Consider the following 20641-nt stretch of genomic DNA (forward strand, 5'->3'; position numbering starts at 1 on the left):
TCTGGAAGAAATAAAAGAATCATTGAAACAATCGTATTTATTTGTTTAAATCAATAAAATAATGACAATACAGTTGACAAAAAGAGAGAGGAAAAAAACTTAATGAAACCTGCTGGAGATTTCCAAACATGTCATTTAACAAACACAAAAAGAAATCGAATACACAGAAGTCATATTCCCGCTTTTTATTGTTTTCTGTCCTGTGTCAGGAAAACAGCATTATGGCTGGTCCCTGAGTTCGAGGTATCGGAGCTCTTCGTTTCACTAGTAGTCTCTGACTTCATGGACGGTGAGGAGACTTTTAGACCACCTTTCGCTTTGGCCCCCGGTGTCACAGAGCGGCTCCAGTCTGCTCGAAATTCAAATGATCTTTTATTCATTTATTATTTCAAGAACTATTGTCTCCAGTTGATAGGTTTGTTTTTTTAGTGGTGTAAATGGGGTCGATCTTTAAAACTTAATCTACAACCTTATATTATTATTATCATTTTTGTTGGTGTTTGATATACAGTTTTGTTCAATTCAAACAGTGTACAATATGATTATTTTTTTCTCTTAGCTATAGCTATTTACTATAGTTTATATGAGACAAACCTGAGTATTCAGACTGTCTGAATCTTCCACAGCAGAGATGTATCCTCCACTGCTTCCTTACATTGTCTTTCATCAGACAATAAAACAGGAAGATAAAGAAACCTGAAATACAGCAAAAAGCAAAACACTTGTCCAAAGATCCCTTACATTCACCAGGACAACTACAATCCAAAATATTATCTTCTGTTGTTAAACAGCAGAATAATGCATCCTTATTTTATTCTTATCTGTATGATGGACCTATTATAATGATGAGTCCTACTGCGTATATATCGTATGTACTGTGTTACATATTTGAACATAAACTTTCTATCACAGGCATAAGCAGTCCTTGCTGTTACCTTGAAGACTGTTGAAGAGGGAGAACATGTACATCAGGGGTGTTTTGGCTGGGCCCCAGGCGACAAAGGTTAGTATCCAGGTAAGTCCCAGCAGGAAGGTGAGACTGGCCACCACTCTCAGGTCATGCAGGAACCCTTTTCGGCTGCTGGAGGGCTTATTGACCTGCATTTTACGGATCTGTACCAGCACCACCACAAACACGCAGATGTTACAGACCATGACCAGGGTCACGAAGGAAACCACCGTCACATAAAAGGTCACGTCATTCCTTAACCAGCAACTGAAGAGAAATAGTATAACCATAAAGGCCCATTAATTCCAAAAATACAGTTATAATGGCAACCATGTGATAAATAAATTTGCGTCCACACCAACAGGCGATAACTTTCTGTTTATTTTAATCATGCCCTTCAGATATGTTCTGCGCGTGCAAAAACGGTGAGGAAAATTTAAAAAAGACCAATCATTTCGATGGCTAAGAGAGCTCAACGATCTGCAACTTCAGAAAACACATGCAAATAGAAAAATTTAGAAAAAACAGTCAGTTTGACATCAGTTTGACAGCACATGTTCTGCAAATGCTCACAACACACACACACTGCAAATAAGTAATTTTAATAATAAAAGCATAGGCTATGGTTAAAGTAAGGAAATTTGCAAAAGTAAGTTAGCCACCTTATGTTTCTCATTTACAGTACACTCTTATCCCCCTCCCACTGCCCTGCCCCAAACTTGCGATTCCCAAACTTTTTCAATGTTGTCTGTGCATATTTGCAGCATGTTTCTTTATTTGGTTGTGTTGTGAGCATGTGCCATGCATGTGTTGTCAAATTAATGAAAATGTTTTCTTAATTTGCAGGTATTTTTTTTGTTTGTTTGTTTGTTTATTTGCAGGGCTTTGAGCTTTCTCTGCCACCATAAATCATACATTTTTTATCACATGAATGTGTTAGCAACGTCATGAAATACAGAATCGCAACTAATTAAAAATACGTTTTCTTGTGGGATTGGGTATCTTGCTCTATGATTATAGTTATATTTGTTGGTGTGCACCATTTACAAATGTGTATTTTAAATTATTTTGCTTATGGCACCTACAATGCAGGGGATTCCTGGTGAAGTGATCTGGAGAGCATGGTGCCATATGAATTAATATCAATGGCAAGCACCAAACTTACAACCAGCAGAGGTAAACCTGCAACCAACAGTTCAAGAATTAACAAACACAAAACTTTTCCTTGATTTTCTTAGTTTTTATGCACGTTTAATTCAACTGAAATTATTCAGTATAAAATCTGAAGAGAAAAAACATAAAACTGTTTGTCTCACCCCATCCAAGTGCACAGAATTTGAGGATGTAAGATGGCACGTATGAGTTAAAGACCTTGACCAAAGCCAGATACATGTTGATTGCACCCAGTCCCATCCACGTAAAGGTAGCCAGGAAAAAGTAATGTTGAAAGGCTGCTACAGTAATACAGATGGCACTGCTGTTATAAGAAGCAAGCCAGGAGTTCACCAGGAAGAGCATGTTCAACCCTAGCAAGGCTACGGAGAGGTTAATAAGGATCTTTGAAGGGTAGTCTCGCCTCAGTTTCCTGTGGTAAGAAAACAGATGTAAAAAAGACAACATTTACTGACATTTCTGAAGATGAATCCTTTTGAGTTGCTCAAGGATGTAAACAAACCAAATGAGTCTCTTAGTCTGCATTGTTATTCTGGTTTAAGCTGCAGCTTACAAAATGTGACCCTGGATTTCAATAACAGTCTTAAGCTGCTGGGGTATACTTTTAGCAATAGCCAAAAAAACATTGTATGGGTCAAGATTATCGATTTTTCTGTTACGCCAAAAATCAGTAGGATATTAAGTAAAGATCATGTTCCATGAAGATAATTAGTAAATTTCAAGTATTTCAAAACTTAATTTTTGATTAGTAATATACATTGCTAAGGACAAATTTAAAGGCAATTTTCTCAGTATTTAGATTTTTTTGCACCCTCAGATTCCAGATATTCAAATAGTTTTATCTCGCCCAAATATTGTCATATTTATTCATGAGCATATTTATTCAGCTTTCAGATGATCTTTGAAAAATGTACACTTTAGACCAGGGTCCAGGGTCACAAATGTTTATGAACTCACTCAAAGGCCAAATAGGTCAACAGTGTGACTCCAAGAAAGATGCAGGATATGCCACTGCCCAGGTACGAGATGATGGTAAGAATCCTTTCATCTTTCGCACTTATTGGGGTTTTAGAGATATCCTGGAAGACAGATGGGTTCAGGGAAACATGCATAGTGGTTACAATAATCAGAATCCAGGCGTATTTTATGCAAACGCTATGCACGTTGACATAATTTGTCATCCATAAATGAACCTATGACCTTTAGTTTGCAAATGTTATCATAAAAGCTTTACTGTTAATTAATATTTCCTTTGGTGAATATAAAGTCTGTTATAATTCATTGACATTGTACTATTGCGAGGGCAAATTTAGTTTCACACAACCATGTTAATGAGGTAAAACTTTATGGGCATTATAACATTTTTAATTGGCTGTCTACATTTTGGCCAGACAAACCAAACTCACCAGAAGAACTCCAAAATGTGTGAGGTGATCACAGGAACAGGACGTATAAGTGGCATTAGACAGCACCGTCTCACATCCTGTATCATTCCATCCACCTTTATCATCTACAAGACATTCAGTCAACAACTATCACGGGGATATTAACCAAAATGAAGGGCACTTTTACTGTAGACAGGCCTAAATTTTGAATTTGAAAATGTGTGTAAAAAAGCTTACTGTTTTTGTTGAAGTCCCAGTAGACACACTTGACAGTGTCCCAATCCTATAGAGAGAGAAAAAAAAGAGTTTGGTGAAATATTATTTTAATGATAAGACTGTAAATCTGTGACAATGCCATGGGTTATCATAGTCGACGATTTACAGATTCCACATTTTTCTCTATTCTTAGGAAGATATTTGTTGACAAAAGATGGCATACATTCGGCAGCTTACATTATTATGGTAACTGTTTACTATAGTTTGTTTCAACTGTAAAATAATGATGCTGAAATGATTTGTGATTTGTTTTGGTGTTGGCTGATTGTATCCATACAGACCTCTTTGTTTTGGAGATGACGGAGCGTGACCATCACTGGGATCTCAAGGTTGCTTACTGTAGCATTGGTGACGCTGGCAGATACTACATAAGAGTTCAGCTTCATGTCGGCTGTAGTGTCCTAAATGTTAAAAGTCTGCCATCAGAAGTAAGAACTGAAAATGCTGCACATATATAGTTAAAAACTGAAAATTCTATAGTTTTATAGTTCACCTTACCTGCAGAGTTTAGCTTTAACCCTAATCAAACACACCTAAGCAAACTTGTCAATGTCTTTGGGATCATTAAAAAAAATCAGAGGTAGGTGGGATTGACCAGGCTTGGAGCTAAACTCTGCAGAGCATTGGCCCTCCAGGGCAAGATATGAGAAAACTGATTTGAGGTGGTTTATTCTTCAGAAGGTGGAAAGTGTGATCACCAATTTAATGTATGTTACCTCAAATAAATTTTCTTTGCCGTAAAAATGAAACTGTACACGAGGTCTGGCTCCATTGTCCGGGAAAAAGCTCTCAATTGCGTGAGGTAAAGAAATGAATGCTACAGTTCCTGTGTCTGGATGCACTGTAAAGTTCTTGTCATAAAATATCTGAAATAAAAAAAGTTAGAAAACATTACAGCATACTTTAAAAACCATTTACGGTCACACTTTATTTTATGGCCAAATTCTCACTATTAACAAACCATTAACTATGATTTTGCCTCAATAAACTCGCAATTTGCTGCTTATTAATAGATGGTAAGGTAGTTATTAAGTTAAGGTTTGGGGTAGGATTAGGAATGTAGAATATGGTCACGCAGAATAAGTGGTTTATAAATACTAATAAACAACCTGTGTATGTTAATAATAGACATGCTAATAAGCAACTGGTTAATAGTGAAAATTGTCCGCTAAAAATAAATTTTTACCCCTTTTACCATACATGTCGTTTTTCTCTGTATTGATTGTTGCAGGCTGTGAGAACAGGTTATGCCAAAATGCACTGTGACTATGACTATATGAATGAGTCAATGAATAACCAATTTGTTCAAAATATTGTTTCATTCGGTAGCACCACAACAGTTGAATCTTGATTTGGCTTCATATTTTCTTTATTTGAATACAAATGAATGAGTGAACCAACTGAGCAGAAACTTTCCTTCTTTGCTTGATCTTAATATGTATCAGGAGCATATGTGATATAAATATACGTGGAACTCTCTGCACCAAAAGCAACACTGAACAAAACAAACAAACATCCTCTGAAAAACAGATAGTCCTGTCCCCAATTCACACCAAAGATATTTCAACGCAAAAGGAAAATTACATTCCTCAGCTTCAATACATACAAAAATACTTGCTTAATACATTCACATCTCTTTTATTTCAAAGTCATTTGGTGGTCAGGGCTAGTATCACACCGGACATGTACATGGTGCTAAAATAACCACTTGTGTCCCATGATCCACTAACACAACACACACAAGGACACAGAAACCTTGTGGTGTGAAAACACAATCTCAAAGGTACTGTGATAATTTAATATCACACTTCTATTTTCGCTAAGAGTCTAAAGTTTCCATAATCATCTTGATCTCATGCAGTGATATATATACAGTCTCTCACCTCAGGGGTGCTATCATTCAGTAAGGAGGACACCTCGAATGTGAGGCCGTGGAACTGAGAGGTGTCAGGGTTGATCAGCTGAAGTGCTAATGAAGGTGCTGTCATGTTATGAGCATCGCCCTCAAACACCGTCCTGTCTCCCATAAGGTCTGTAATAGAAAGAATTCTACCACACACAAAGACAGAAAGCCACAATGGAGTGAATGCAGCAGGATAATTAGAAATTCAGACATATTTCGGAGATCAAATTATAGAAATTTTCTACTGTACTAAATATGCTTGTTTTAGGCTCAACCTGCAAATGAAAAAAACTTTGGATTTCAAGAAATAGTTGACACCAAAAAAATAAAATTTACTCCATCTCATGCCATCCAAGATGTGGATGAGTTGATAAAAATCACAATACCGTATTTTCCGGACTATAAGTCACACTTTTTTTCATAGTTTGGCTGGTCTTGCGACTTATACTCAGGTGCGACTTAAAATACGGTAATTCTCCTTTTTGCTCCATGAAAAGAGCCATGAAAAAATGCATTGTCCGTTTAAAATAGTGTGGGATCTTCTGACACCATATTATAGCAACTTGGGCATTCTATTATAAATGTTCACTTTTTGTGTCCAGAGATGAAAGAAATGTGTTTGAAACAACATGAGAGTGATTAATGATATAATATCCATTTTTGGTTCAGCTATCTCTTATACTATTTGCATCACAATATAATCCTGCATAAAATGCTCTGACCTGCTTGCATACTTACTTGTTGATTTGGGTGGGACTAGTTTTGATATAAAAGATATTTGAAACAATTTTAGTAATGTCGTTGGACAGGGCTGTGGTCAAGGTTCCAACCTCAGTGACCTCAGACAGTTTTTCAAGGACGATGTCCATCTGAGCGTCATTCAGATTGCTTTGTTCCTTTAAAAGATCCTCAATCATGTCCACAATGTCTGCTGAGTTGTCTGGAGACAGATGCAACATGGAAAATATTAAAGTGGGCTGAATTAATTGTTTCTGTCTTCTCTGACAGATAAAGGCAAATAAAAACCCACATTGATAACTTACCAGCTGTAACTGTGATATTCTCCAAATCATCAAAATCTGTCACTGTCCGAATACACTTGCTCATGTCAGGATGATCCCACACTGCTCTGTCAGTTGCCCCATTCAACTTACTAAATAGAATGAGACAAAATGTGAGTCTCATTTAGCCATTTATTTATAAAGGGTTTGTTAACCAATTTTAGAACAGCTTTGTTTTGCTACAATGCTGGTAGTGTAAGTAAATTAACAATGTATATTTTTACCGGATATTAATTATAACTGAATACTCATTATTGATCACAAAACTCTAATTTGGGTAAAAATAGCTAAAATAATTGAATAAAGATTAAATAAATTTTTTTTTAATAAATAACTTTTTAGATAAAAATTTGTGAAACATGCATCATCAAAATATTATAGTGAAATAATGTTATTACAAAATGAATGTTCATATATTTTATTGTTTTTGTTTTTATTCCAAAATAATAACTATAATCATTATAAGTGGCAAAATTAAAGCCAAATTGTGCATCCCTACAAATACAGCAAACCTGGTGTGTTTTTTTTTTTTTTTTTTTTTTTTTTTAGAAAAAAAATATGACATACTGCCCTGATATGATTTTTATTGATTTTACTGGAGGAAAAAGAGGAAAATAATAGATAATAAAATTGGGTGTCTTATCTCCATCCTGCCACCAGAGGTCAATCGCACAATGACCAACAAACACATTAGGCTACTATGTGCTAGTGTACAAATGATTGTTTTTTTTCTATGTGGTTTCCTCCAAAAAACCATACATCCGTCTCCTTGTTTTTGTTTCCTGTCTAATCTCTCTACTATATGTTGCTGTCTCATTAATATGCAACATACGATTACCATACTGGGCAGAAATGCACATTTAAAAAGTACTAGTATCTATTAAGTTCAGCATATCTTTGATCTAAAAAATTAAGTACTAGTTCTATTTTTTTAACATGAAAAGTATAATTAAATACTAGTCATTATTGGAATAAGCACTAGTATCTAATATATAACTAGTATATAATGAATAAATATTAGTTACTTTACAAAAGACACTAGTAGCTAAAGAATAAAGCACTAGTACCTAAATAATAAGCACTATTAGCTAAAGAATAAACACTAGTAGCTAATGAATAAGTACTACTATTTAATGGAAATATACTACTATCTAAAAAATAAATAAGTACAAGTAGCATGAAAATAGATACTAGTGCAGGGGGGACCTAGGGTTTTTGTGGTGATTTGAAATATTGGCAACCAGAAATATCTTACCCCACCTTTAATTGTTAAAAAGGCTGTCCATAGTTTGTCTTTTCCTGATTACACCTTCAGCAATGTATATATGACATTGTCAGTACTACTACTTCCTTAGCTTGCTATGACATTAAATGAAATAAGCAGAAAAATTATTTTGTTTACAAATAAAATATCTGTATTTACATTTTGAAGATGCCTTCCATGTCCATGCAGTGAACAAAATGATAAACGCAACACATTTGTTTGCGAACACTCCTTTGCTGAGATAATCCATCCACCTCACAGGTGTGGCATATCAAGATGCTGATTAGACAGCATGATTATTGCACAGGTGTGCCTTAGGCTGGCCACAATAAAAGGCCAGTCTAAAATGTGAAGTTTTACTGTATTTGGGGTCCAGGGGGGTTCGACAACCAGTCAGTATCTGGTCTGACCACCATTTGCCTCATTCAGTGCAACACATCCCCTTCTCATGGAGTTGATCAGGTTGTTAATTGTGGCCTGCGGAATGTTGGTCCACTCCTCTTTAATGGCTGTGCAAAGTTGCTGGATATTGGCAGGAACTGGAACACACTGTCATGTACGCCGATCCAGAGCATCTAAAACATGCTGGGTGACATGTGCGGTGAGTATGCTGGCCATGCAAGAACTGAAATATTTTCATTTTCCAGGAATTGTGTACAGATCCTTGCAACATGGGGCTGTGCATTATCATGCTGCAACATGAGGTGATGGTTGTGGATGAATGGCACAACAATGGGCCTCAGGATCTCGTCATGGTATCTCTGTGCATTAAAAATGACATCAATAAATGCACCTGTGTTTGTTGTCCATAACATATGCCTGCCCATACCATAACCCCACCGTCACCATGGGCCACTAGATCGACAAACGCTGACATCAGGAAACCGCTCACCCACACGAGGCCATGCACACTGTCTGCCATCTGCCCTGTACAGTGAAAACCAGGATTCATCCGTGAAGAGAACACCTCTCCAAAGTGCCAAATGCCATCGAATGTAAGCATTTGCCCAGTCAAGTCAGTTACGACGGCCAACTGCAGTAAGTTCAAGACCCTGATGAGGAAGACGAGCATGCAGATGAGCTTCCCTGAGACGGTTTCTGACAGTTTGTGCAGAAATTCTTTGGTTTTTGTTGCAGCAGCCGTCCAGGTGGCTGCTCTCAGACGATCCTGGAGGTGAAGAAGCTGAATGTGGAGGTCCTGGGCTGGTGTGGATACACGTGGTCTGTCCTTGTGAGACCGGTAGGATGTGCTGCCAAAGTCTCTGAAACGCCTTTGGAGACGGCTTATGGTAGAGAAATGAACATTCAATTCACGAGTAACAGCTCTGCTGGACATTCCTGCAGTCAGTATGCCAATTGCACGCTCCCTAAAAAACTTGCAAAATCTGTGGCTTTGCGTTGTGTGCACATTTTAGACTGGCCTTTTATTGTGGCCAGCCTAAGGCACACCTGTGCAATAATCGTGCTGTATAATCAGCATCTTGATATGCCACACCTGTGAGGTGGATGGATTATCTCAGCAAAGGAGTGCTCACTAACACAGATTTAGACAGATTTGTGAACAATATTTGGAAGAAATAGGCCTTTTGTGTACATAGAAAAAGTCTTAAATCTTTGAGTTCAACTCATGAAAAATGGGGACAAAAACAAAAGTGTTGCGTTCATAATTTTGTTCAGTGTAATATCCAACATATTTGAGGTAACCGGTTTTCTCCTTATTAGTGAAATACTCCATTAATATGATGAGCACCTCAAAATACATATGTTATCCTATATGGAAACATTGTACTTGATGCTTGAGTTTGTAGCTTAATTCACTATATTTTAAACAGTTTGACCACTGCAGTTCAGTAGCTGACATATTATATAAAATAAATTAAATGCATCCAGTCATCTCATACCACATAAGTGAATAAATGTTACATTTATCAGTAGACCTTGTACTAAATATTTGAGAAATAATTGTTAAAATGGAATTGTATTTTTCTATATTATAGTGTGACTGTCAATGTTAAAAGAGCAAATGGGTGATGCAAAAGAGCACAAAACTGCGAAGGGGAAGGTTTGGTTTTGACTTGGGACGTAACTGCAGACCATACCCCCCTACCAATCTAAATACCCCAACATTTTCGCGTTTATAATAGACTTTTGACCACAGTTTCGCTTAATTTTTATTTTGTGGATATTTCAGCCAACAGTTTGCTTTGTAAATTCAGTTTTAAAAAATGATAAAGAGGATAAACTTTAACATTTAACTGAGTTGTGCACATATTTTTTAAACACTTTAAAACCTTGTTCTTACTCCACAGGTGTATTAAATGTACATCCTTGAAAGCATGCAGTTTTCTAGCATATCAGTTAATATTAATGGTATGACCTAGTTCTGATGCAGTTGAAATTACAACAAGAGTGGTAACATATACATATATTTCATTATTTATTCAAAATTATAGCTAGGGACGATTAAGTAGTTGATATTGGTAGGGACATGTAACTAGCATCCATACTAAATTATACACCCTTGTTTGTCAGCAAAGAACTTTTGTCAGCTCCCCAGCTTCAAATTTTTACAGAATGTTTTTCCAGTGTTCTGCCAAGTTATGAAAATGTTAATTCTGAATGTTTTTCTTAAAAAAAAAAAAAATTAAACCCATTTGGCAGCAGTGAATTACCAATTTAATGCATTCTTTACGTCAAGAAAATATAATTTATACGGTTTTTACAATTATTTTAGAACAGCTTTACCTGAGGTTTCTTGGAGCTCTTGAAAAGATTTCAAGAAGACAGTGTCATGCAATGGTGTGTTATATTGCTGTACTGGGAGTTAATGTTTGCATTGTCAGGAGTCCAAGCAGTATTGTCAAGCTAATTATTCAATTAAAGGATATTGTTTTCCACAAGAAAAAGATAAGGCATATTAATCAGCAGTGCAGCACAGCATTGTTTGTATAGTTTGTGTGCCAAATGACGCAAAGACAAACACAAGACAAACTAGTGTTATCTGAATGTTTTTCCAAGGCCACTGAATTGTATCTATAGAAACAAAGCAATATTTCACTTTAAAAATATATTCAGTGGTGATTAAAAAAATTATAACGTCCATAAAACAAATTGGAAATTAGTTTTTTAATACCTCAATAGATTAACTGGCTGATGTTCATATTTTAACAACCTGTGTATTAGCTGTGAAAGCACTGCACAATGTGTAGTACTTACCAAAACCTTGTAGCAGATTCATTCCCTCTTACACACCCCATGCTATATTCACTTTGAGCTGTCATTTCGGGCCATGGGTATAAACCATACACTGTGTGCATGCTTTCCTCTGGACAAAGGCCTGGATCTGCAACAATAAACAGCATTGAGAAACCATTCACATATTCTGGCTCCATTAATATTTCTTTAATTCCAGTATAAGATAGTATTCCAGTATAAACCAGACAGTACCTATATGGCTGATGTTGACTTCACCGGACGGGACACTGATACTGATGGTAGCATTGGTGTATCCTCTTGTCAAAAGTTCATAAATCAGCCTCTCTGTTGCTGTGACATTCACTAATGGTATAGCCTGAATCTGAAAAGTAGTCATGTACCTGAAAAAGATTTTATTTAAGTAACAATGCAGCATCTATTTCATCTGCATTTGGGTGTTCAATGTATTCAGTGTTGGGACACTTACTTAGGACCTCCTTTTATCGCAAGATTCCAAACATCCATGCTGCATTTCCCCAGTGTTTGCTGAAGCTGAAGAAAGAAGCACAATAAATACAAAGGCATGGACCAAATTACTTTTTAGAATATGTTTCATGACTTTTGCTACCTATATGATTCCATATTACTCACCCATTGCTGTATAGTGTGTTGAGGGTCTGTGTGGCTGCCACTCATTGTTAGATTGAGAAAGACCCTATAGAAAATGTCTCCAAATTCTGGTGAATTAAATGGTTACACTTTACTTTTAAGTGTCCTTGTTACAGTGTAATTATTACTGAGTAATATTAATTAACGACATGTACTTACTATATGTTTAGGACTAGGATTAGGGTTTTGTTTAGGTTTACTTGCATGTAATTATGAATAGTTTATCATTATTATAATAGTAAGTATGTGTTAAATGAGGACACATTAAAATAAAGCGATGCCAATTAAATCAACTGTTTAAAATACAACATAATATACTGCAATATTTACACATTATTTGACAGAAAATAATATCACTCATTTAAAAGAAACATATAATAAGGATATTTAATTCAATATGATTCTACGTCTTGCACAAATATTTGTTTCCCTCATAAAACCTGCATTCAAATATGTTTTACATAGTTGTCACTTAATTTGTTTTTCATTTGAGATTCTGGTATATCCATACAAAAATATGTGTTGTGTCATCGTTTAACTCACCTCTGTTTGAAATTAAGCCTGAAGTGATCAAACAGCTATTTTCCATTGCAAGTGTTTGTGATGTTGTGCGAGTTCCTGAAGAACAAAATGGTTTGCATATGAGCTCTTGAAAAGGAATGTGAATTTTTAGCAACCTACTTTTTTATATGAATTATGGTGAAAAGTCTTCTGGATTTATAAAAGCATTTATTGCATGAGTTATGAAGCTCTGAATGGCACAGACCTGATATTGTAATATTTGTACTTGAGACTGGTGGAACAGTGGTCAAAGCAGGATTTGAAGTCACGTTGGGAAAGACAGCTGTAGAATTCAAAACAGTGACTTTTATTGTTGACTGAATGCTCCTCTTCTAACCCCTTACATACAGTTACGTACCGACTGAGAGGATGTTTATGGACGCTGGGTTTGTTTTCAGGAGGATGTTGTTGTAGTTATAGATGGGTATTAAAAGCCCCTGTATCATAGACACTGTTTTACTCACATCAGCTGCAGGTATCACTGTCACAAACACCACGCAATCAAACCTAAGACCACAAACATGACAAATCCTCCTTTAGATGGTTTGATTTAAACTTGTGACATATATTTGTGTATTGCATGTGTATGATCCTTTTTACCATTGTGTCTTGATTGGTGACTTTACAGTTCCCTTCAAAGAAGCATAATGTTATATTTAACATTGCTATATGTTTTAATGTTTTAGTGTTTAGTAGTGTTACAACATAAGGATATAAATTATATATGGCCACTTAATCATGAATAATTATGGTATATGCTATACCTGAATTTCCTGCATATTTTGTCCAGCTCCTCTTTGAGGGCTATATTTTGGCTCTTCTCTTAGACAAAAAAATAACATAAAATTGCATGGATACCATATAACATCGCATGCTTACATTTTGCAAATTGTACAGACATTTTGATATTTATGTATGTATGTTTGCTCATTGGTTAGTTAGTTTTAAAAATGAAATAATTACCTTAAATTTGACAGGAACACAGAATGTACTGATATTTTCTGAGGGAAAACGTGCTTCAGCTGAAATTAAAAATACATAGGCTACATTCAGTACATAAATGCTAATGTGCAAGCGAAAATGTTAAATGTTATATATCATATACACTCATAAATGGAAATATTATCTTACCCAGATTAAAACAATCTCCCGAATACCATTTTCAGTATTATCATTATTGATATCTTGTGTAATAGCTGTATTCATTTGAATTTTATATTTTGACGATTCTGAAATGTGGTGAAGATACAGTTAATTAGAATAAAATGACAATAATGCATTTCATCCTATTACACAAGTTATTGTTACATTCATTCTATATTTCCTCTTCTATTAATACTCTTGTACAGACTGCAATTTCTCACCACAAAGAAAGTTGTCATCGAGAACGGGTGGACACTTCTGATAATCCCAATCTTGCACTCTCCAAGTCACAATATTCCCATCTACACATCTGTGTGCATCCAGCTGCTGTGAGCTCATCTGCACTCCCCACATCCGGAACAAGGACATGTAACCCACAAAGTTCTTCCCAGTCTCAAAATCAATAGAACCTCCAACAAAATTATGTGACACTCCCAGACTCAGGGTACCATTTGCGGCAAGGTACCTGGGTGACTTCTCATTCAAGGGAAATTCAAAGACTGCTTTATCAATGATCACCTGAAAAAGCCTATTGTGACTCGACCATGTCAGACAAACTGTGTGCCACATTTTTATGGGCATGTCATAAGCAACCGTCCATTCTTCTCCAAAAAGTGAGGCTATTACATTGCCCATATTTCCAGCTAAGCCAAACTCCATGTGCTGTTGACCTGGACCTTTGTAGTCAAAAGCAGTCCATTCAGAACTGCTAATCGTTCTCATGAGGTTGACGCAGACACTCAATTCCTCTAAAGGTGGGATGATAGCTGTTTTATTCAGCTGCCAAACACAGGATCGGGTAAAGGACGTCTTCATCCCCCATAGGCTTGAGCCTAAAAGTTACAGATAATAGATAAGGCATCTATTTTCAGCTAAGAGCAATGATTTGGATGAACAAAACCAATGAATTCAACATATTGCATCAGTCTTTTTAAAATGATCACACACATGTTAACAAACACAATATTTTTGTCATTCTTGTCATTGTCATAGACTGCACAGACACTTATAAATGTCACACTTAACAGTGTTAAACACAGGTCTTTCCCTTCACAAAAAAATAATCAACAAATGGGATACTTTTTAGCTATGGAAAAATTTTACTGATATTCTTCCAAGAAATAGAGTAAGACAGACATAAATAAATGCAAGAAAGAGAAAAATCATACCTGCACAATTGACAGAAGAGCCCAGAATCCACATGTAAACAGTCACAAGCAGGTATTTATTCAAGGTATGCATGATCTATCTAAAAATAAATAAATAAAAAGATTAAGTATTTCTATGGCATCCTTACTTAAAAGAAAACTTTCAAAAAAAGGTTAAAATTCATTAAAAGCATTTAAATTAAAACATTCTTCTTAAAGTTGGAAAAGGCAAACCATCCATAAAGAGAAACATTGATTACATTAATATCTTATGTAATTTCATTCATCATGAATTAAATGACTACTTACTGTGTTATGACATTTCTCTAGAATGGAAAACACATAAGTCTTAACAAAACAATGTAAATGATTGAAACCCAATTCAAGCTAGAAAATGATATGAGGGTATGTTGTCCTCTAAATATATCCAGCACAGGACCTTTCCTCAAAGGAGACAAAATCCACGCCCAGTCTCTAGTTGATAAGTTATTTATTAATCATAAAGACAGTAATAAACATAAAAGGATCTGTACATGGGTCAATAAGGAACAGCATCCGGAACCAGTTAATCTTATGATGAACCGGTTAATTTAACCCTTTAATTTCATGAATCTGTTTCTTTTTCACACCACTGAGACCCAGATTGGCAATTCTGATTGAGATGTATGTTTTTTGGTTGATAAATATCACTCATGAATGTGGAAGAAGACACACCTCATGAATGGTTAAAGGTTCATGGTGCACGCTGTATGATGAAATACAGCAGCAAAAGCATGACTCTTGCTAAAAAGGAACAATATTTCTGATATACAATCAATGGTGGGCAGACAATGTATTTGTGTCAGCTTTTTCTGTAAAAACATGGTGATAATAAGAGCAACATGTGATTGAAGCTGGAGGGGTTGGTCACTAAAGTATGAAAGATCCACATGCTGTATTTTTTGGAAATGCAATAATAATAATAATAATGTCACAAAAGACAGCACATTACAATAAATATGCAGAACTGTTCATGTTTTCATGACAAAAGCAGTTCTACATATATTTGTGTGGCCAGTATGAGCCTACCATCTTAATAGGAAGTTGTTTAAAATCTTAAACAAACAGTTCAGGTAATGTTCCTCCTCAGGTTTTCAGATTAGATTTGGTTCTTCCAGATAGCTCTCAACAAACAAATTTAATTAGATTTTATAGTGGCAACCCAAAGCTCCCTCTGAGCTTGATTACAAAACTCTTATTTGGACAGATATTTGCTTTTTTTTTCACTTGGAGACAAACTTTGTAATTATTATTTTATATATATATATATATATATATATATATATATATATATATATATATATATATATATATATATATATATATATATATATATATATACATATATATATATACATATATATATATATATATATATATATATATATATATATATATATATAATTACAAAGTTTGTAATTGTAATTGTAATATATATATAATTTTTTTATTATAATTCTTTTTTTATTATTAGTTCCAAAATAAAATGTGTGTCTGCCATTGTAACACAGATATTAAATAACATGAAACAAGTTTTATAATTAATGGCCTGTAAAAAAATGTTTTAAGTATAATTAAATAACTAAAAAATATATTAATAATATTAATTAAAACAGTGTTTGTAATTTTAGATTTCATAGAGTAGTCAGATTTCATTACCAGTGTTTTTCAACATTTAGAGAAACGAGTGGCATAGTAGCTGATTTTCTGTGTGTTTTCTGTGTTATTGAACATTCTTGTCTTTATTCCAAATTACCACATGAGGGAGTTATATTATGACACATGAAGCTCTTAGAAGCTAGGGTTTGATTTTGACATTGGTGGGGAAATAACAGCAGACAATAATTGCATTATTCCTTTTAGCTAAACATCATATACATAAACAACAATTTGGGCCTCAACCTCTCTTTTCTTTTATTCAAGGTTGATCTAGATAAGTAGATATGGAAACTATCCAAAGCTCTGATAATCCTAAAACAGTGGAAACGCATTTCTAAATTCATTCTACAGTATACATAAACATCCCTTATGACAATTGACCATGGTTTTACAAATAAAATAAAATGATTCAAATGATTTGCGAACACTCTCCAAAGTCCTGATCTCAATCAAATGATTTCCAAAAAGCACTCCAATCAGCGTCCAGCTCCCTTCATGCCCTAGGAAACAAGGCTTATGCATTGAAATCAACTCCATAGCCATAAGACCTCTTTGCCTCAGAGGCCTAATATCAGTGGTAGACATCAACAGTTACTGAACATGGGCTCGTTTGATCAAAATTATTGCTAGGGACAATTTAGACACTGGACATTGGTAGGGGCATGTCACATCCCTACTAAATTCTACGCCCTTGCTTAGAAAAAAAAAAGATAAAACCCCTGATTTCCATTACAGAATTCTTGCTGTTCCATAGCAAATTACTACAAAGGTTTATTTTTAGCAACTACAAATTAATAATCCAGCATGTCAGAATAAGGAGCTTTGTCTCTATCTATCTAACAAGACGTGAACTAACTACACTGTAAAATTTAATAAGTTGGGCTTACTTAAAAAAAGCATGCAGACTGATTGCCTTGAGAAAAAAAAGTAAAGTGAAATAGGAATAGTATGTTGTACTGACAAATGCTTAGTTAGTATAGTTACTGTAACTTACATAAGAGTTCTAGTAACTAAAAAAGAATTTCGTTTAGGTTTACTCATGACATAGTATAGCTACTCACTGACTCCCAGAATGCATTGTGCAGAATAAATTATGCAGTTGCTTTGTTTTCAAGTTGTTGTTTTTATTTGCCAATTTTATTTGCTGTCTTGTGTCAGCAGTAGCACAACAAAAAGAGCAAATAAAATGGCTATTGTTACAATTAATGAAAATAAATTACATTTAATTGTTACCATTGTTGTGATTCAAGTGATGAATGTTTAAGTATGCGTGTGACTTCAGCATATATCCACTCACTATTTAAGGATTAAATAATAAGCATATCAAGGTATTTATGAAAAATAAATTCTAAAAAAAAGTAATTATTAAACACACAAAAAAATGCTTTAATTAAAAAATAGATCATTTTATAAAAGCAACCTATTTATTACTTTTCTTTGAAATCAAATAACTCTGATTTCATGATGCATTTTCTCCATTAATAGAGAGAAAATTATAGTAACATAAATTAAGTTTCAAGTTCCCAGCCAAAGGAAACGCTAATCACTATAATGGTGAGCTAAAAAAAAAAAAAAAAAAAAAACGGCAATTAACATATTAGTGCACTGCTGCCTCTCACTGGTTTATTAATGTCATTGGTTCCTTTGTGGCTACTTGAATATTTTAAGTTAGTGTCACTCAAAACAGTAAGTAAATTGTTTTATTTGCCTTGAAAGTAGCTGAAACTTAATAAAACCTAGTAAGTATAACAAGTAAAGTAAACTAATTAAATCTAGGTAAGGTAAACTATTGGATTTTACAGTGTAACTAACTAACATTCTTAACAAGTATCATAACAACATAACTATACAGAAAGTGATAGCACTTTATTTTACAGTCCTGTTCCTCATGTACATACTATGCACTTATTATAGTAATTACAAAAACTATGTAATAACTAGGTAATAACCCTGAACCTACCCCTAAACCTAACCCTACCCCGTGTAGTTACCTTGTATTACCAGAACTCTCGTAGAGAAATACACTGTAAGTACATGTTAGTACACGTACTGTAAAATAAAGTGCAACCCAGAAAGTTAAGGAGGCAAAATCATTGACTGCTCTTGGTTTCTTTGTTATATTTCCAAAGATTTACATTGTGTGTTTTTCATAGAGGGAGTGTTCCCTAAACAGTTTTCCAGAAAGGGATTAATCAACCTCTGGTTTTAGGTCTCTCTGTACTCGAGATCATTTTAACACAAGGGGAAAGGAAGGTTTCAGCCTCCACCTCACCATTTCCTTTACAAATTTCCCATTCAGGGTATTTCTACAAGAAACTTGAAAGTATTTACCACAAGATTGCGAAAAATTATACAACCGTGTTCCTGTGTAAAAAAGTTTCACACATAGTTCTATCTCTTTTTTCAACATTTGACACCAAAATTATGATTTATAGAAAGACTGACAAGGCTATGACAGATTTCAGTTTATATATAATTTATACTTAGATATCATCAGTGTTAAATTAAAATACATTCAGTACTGCTTGTTTTTCCATGACAATTTTGACAATAGTGGTCAAAGCACAGTCATTGTGGAAAAAAATATTAAAGCAAATAAGTACTACCTCTTGCAGAATGCTAAAAGTGTAAGACGTTTATAACATACCATATCTTCACCTGCAACAGTTACAACTTTAGTTCAGGGCACACACGTTTGTGAAACCAGTTTTGTTTTGCCCTTCACTGGTCAATGAATTAGTCATAGCAGCTATTGTTATAGATTTTGCCTCTGTTGTATTTGTGGGATGAATGGGATATGCTCTGTATATCTGAAGCCCTGACATTCCCTCGCAGGCACATCCGTTACTATCTTACAGTAAGTGTTAAATAACACAAGTGCTGGTGCATTATTTAATATGTGTAACTGATACAAGGCTCAGTCAGCTTGCTATAAAATATGAATGAGGGGCCTGCAAACCATGGCTGAAATGAGAGGAAGCATTCCAAGATGCCTGAAAAGCAGTACTGCCAAAGGGAGTATGGTGTTTTCTTAAAGGGTGGGGATGACCGCAGATTTTGCTGATCCTGTCAGTTTCTCATTCAACATATTGTCAAAGCTCCAGTGGTAAAAGGAAAATATTCTATGCACCAAATCCTTTGTTTAATTTTTCATTTATTTTTTATTTGTATTTATTCATTTGGAATTAAAAACATAACTCAGAAAAAAATAATAATGATCATAATAATAATAATAATAACAATAAAAGTCGTACTTCAATGGTATATCAATATGCTGATGTAAATAAGAGTAAATTAAGCACTACTTAGAATTAATGCCACTTCAGACAGTGTAGTTTTCAACCAATTTACCAGTAAGACCGGGAATATATTGCTCCAATTCACATTGCCCAATTAAATTTGAGATTGTTTAAGATGCACACAATCTATAGCAATATAATGGCAAAGATGTCTTAAATTGAAAGATTGTCAGTAAAAATAAAAAGGTATTTCAGAGTTTTGAGCCATTAGTTAATGTTTTGTATACAGAATATTGGCCACAATATATTGTTGATAACTGTTGAGAGAAGGCATCATTTGATTAATTTTGGAAAAACACAAGGGGCCTCCATACATACATAAAGGATAGGCTAATAACAGTGGAGAATTTATGATAAGGATTTTCAAACAGTTTGATGCTAGGGACCACTCAAATATTATATTAATTCATAAAATATAAAGACAGATCTGTATTTTAAAACACCTTTTATAATGTGTGAGAAAATGTTAATTGTGATTTTAATAAGAAGACAACATGCTATTTCCAAAATCAATTCAATGGATTTTATATTGTCATTGTACTTAAGTCAAAGCTAATTTTTATTAAAATAGCATGTGTTATATTTACCTTATGTGTCCCTCGACCACAAAACGATGTCGTAAGAAGTACAGGTATATTTGTAGTAGCAATAGCCAACAAGACATTATCTGGATCAAAATGATATTTTTTTCTTTTATGCAAAAAGTAAAGATCATGTTCCACAAAGATACTTTGCACATTTCTTACTGTAAACATATCAAAACTTGATTTTTTGTTTAGCAATTTGCATTGCTAAGAACTTCATTTGGACCACTTTAAATGTGATTTTCTCAATATTTAGATTTTATTTATATTTTTTTGCACCCTAAGATTCCAGATTTTCAAATAGTTGTATCTCAGCCAAGTGTTGTCGTATCC

The 20641-nt window shown here is 34.4% G+C and overlaps 1 protein-coding gene across 1 annotated transcript; it reads right to left on the reverse strand.

Annotated features, from left to right (window-relative positions):
- Positions 1-104: 104 nt before the first annotated feature.
- On the reverse strand, positions 105-14404 carry adgrg4a (adhesion G protein-coupled receptor G4a). Its single transcript, XM_026279435.1, has 25 exons — positions 13801-14404; positions 13568-13665; positions 13400-13458; positions 13201-13258; positions 13037-13068; positions 12795-12943; positions 12642-12719; positions 12419-12493; positions 11858-11943; positions 11694-11758; positions 11459-11607; positions 11228-11354; positions 6730-6839; positions 6425-6626; positions 5667-5832; positions 4500-4649; positions 4065-4184; positions 3745-3790; positions 3529-3632; positions 3080-3201; positions 2266-2534; positions 2035-2131; positions 936-1216; positions 595-696; positions 105-349 (listed from the first exon to the last, which is right to left on the reverse strand). The coding sequence occupies exons 1-25, from the start codon at positions 14393-14395 to the stop codon at positions 186-188; spliced, it is 3504 nt and encodes a 1167-aa protein (XP_026135220.1). The 5' UTR covers positions 14396-14404; the 3' UTR covers positions 105-185.
- Between the last annotated feature and the right edge of the window lie 6237 nt (positions 14405-20641).

The sequence above is a fragment of the Carassius auratus genome, chromosome 14, assembly GCF_003368295.1.
Source record: "Carassius auratus strain Wakin chromosome 14, ASM336829v1, whole genome shotgun sequence".
NCBI lineage: Eukaryota > Metazoa > Chordata > Actinopteri > Cypriniformes > Cyprinidae > Carassius > Carassius auratus.

What these genes read in the sequence shown, in the direction of transcription:
- adgrg4a (XM_026279435.1), bottom strand. Translation starts at nt 14,395, where the DNA reads ATGAAGACGTCCTTTACCCGATCCTGTGTTTGGCAGCTGAATAAAACA. An exon ending in TTGACCTATTTGGCCTTTGA is followed by an intron (nt 2,535 to 3,079) that starts GTGAGTTCATAA and finishes TTCTTACCACAG; the next exon opens with GAAACTGAGGCGAGACTACC. An exon ending in ATTCTGTGCACTTGGATGGG is followed by an intron (nt 2,132 to 2,265) that starts GTGAGACAAACA and finishes TGTTGGTTGCAG; the next exon opens with GTTTACCTCTGCTGGTTGTA.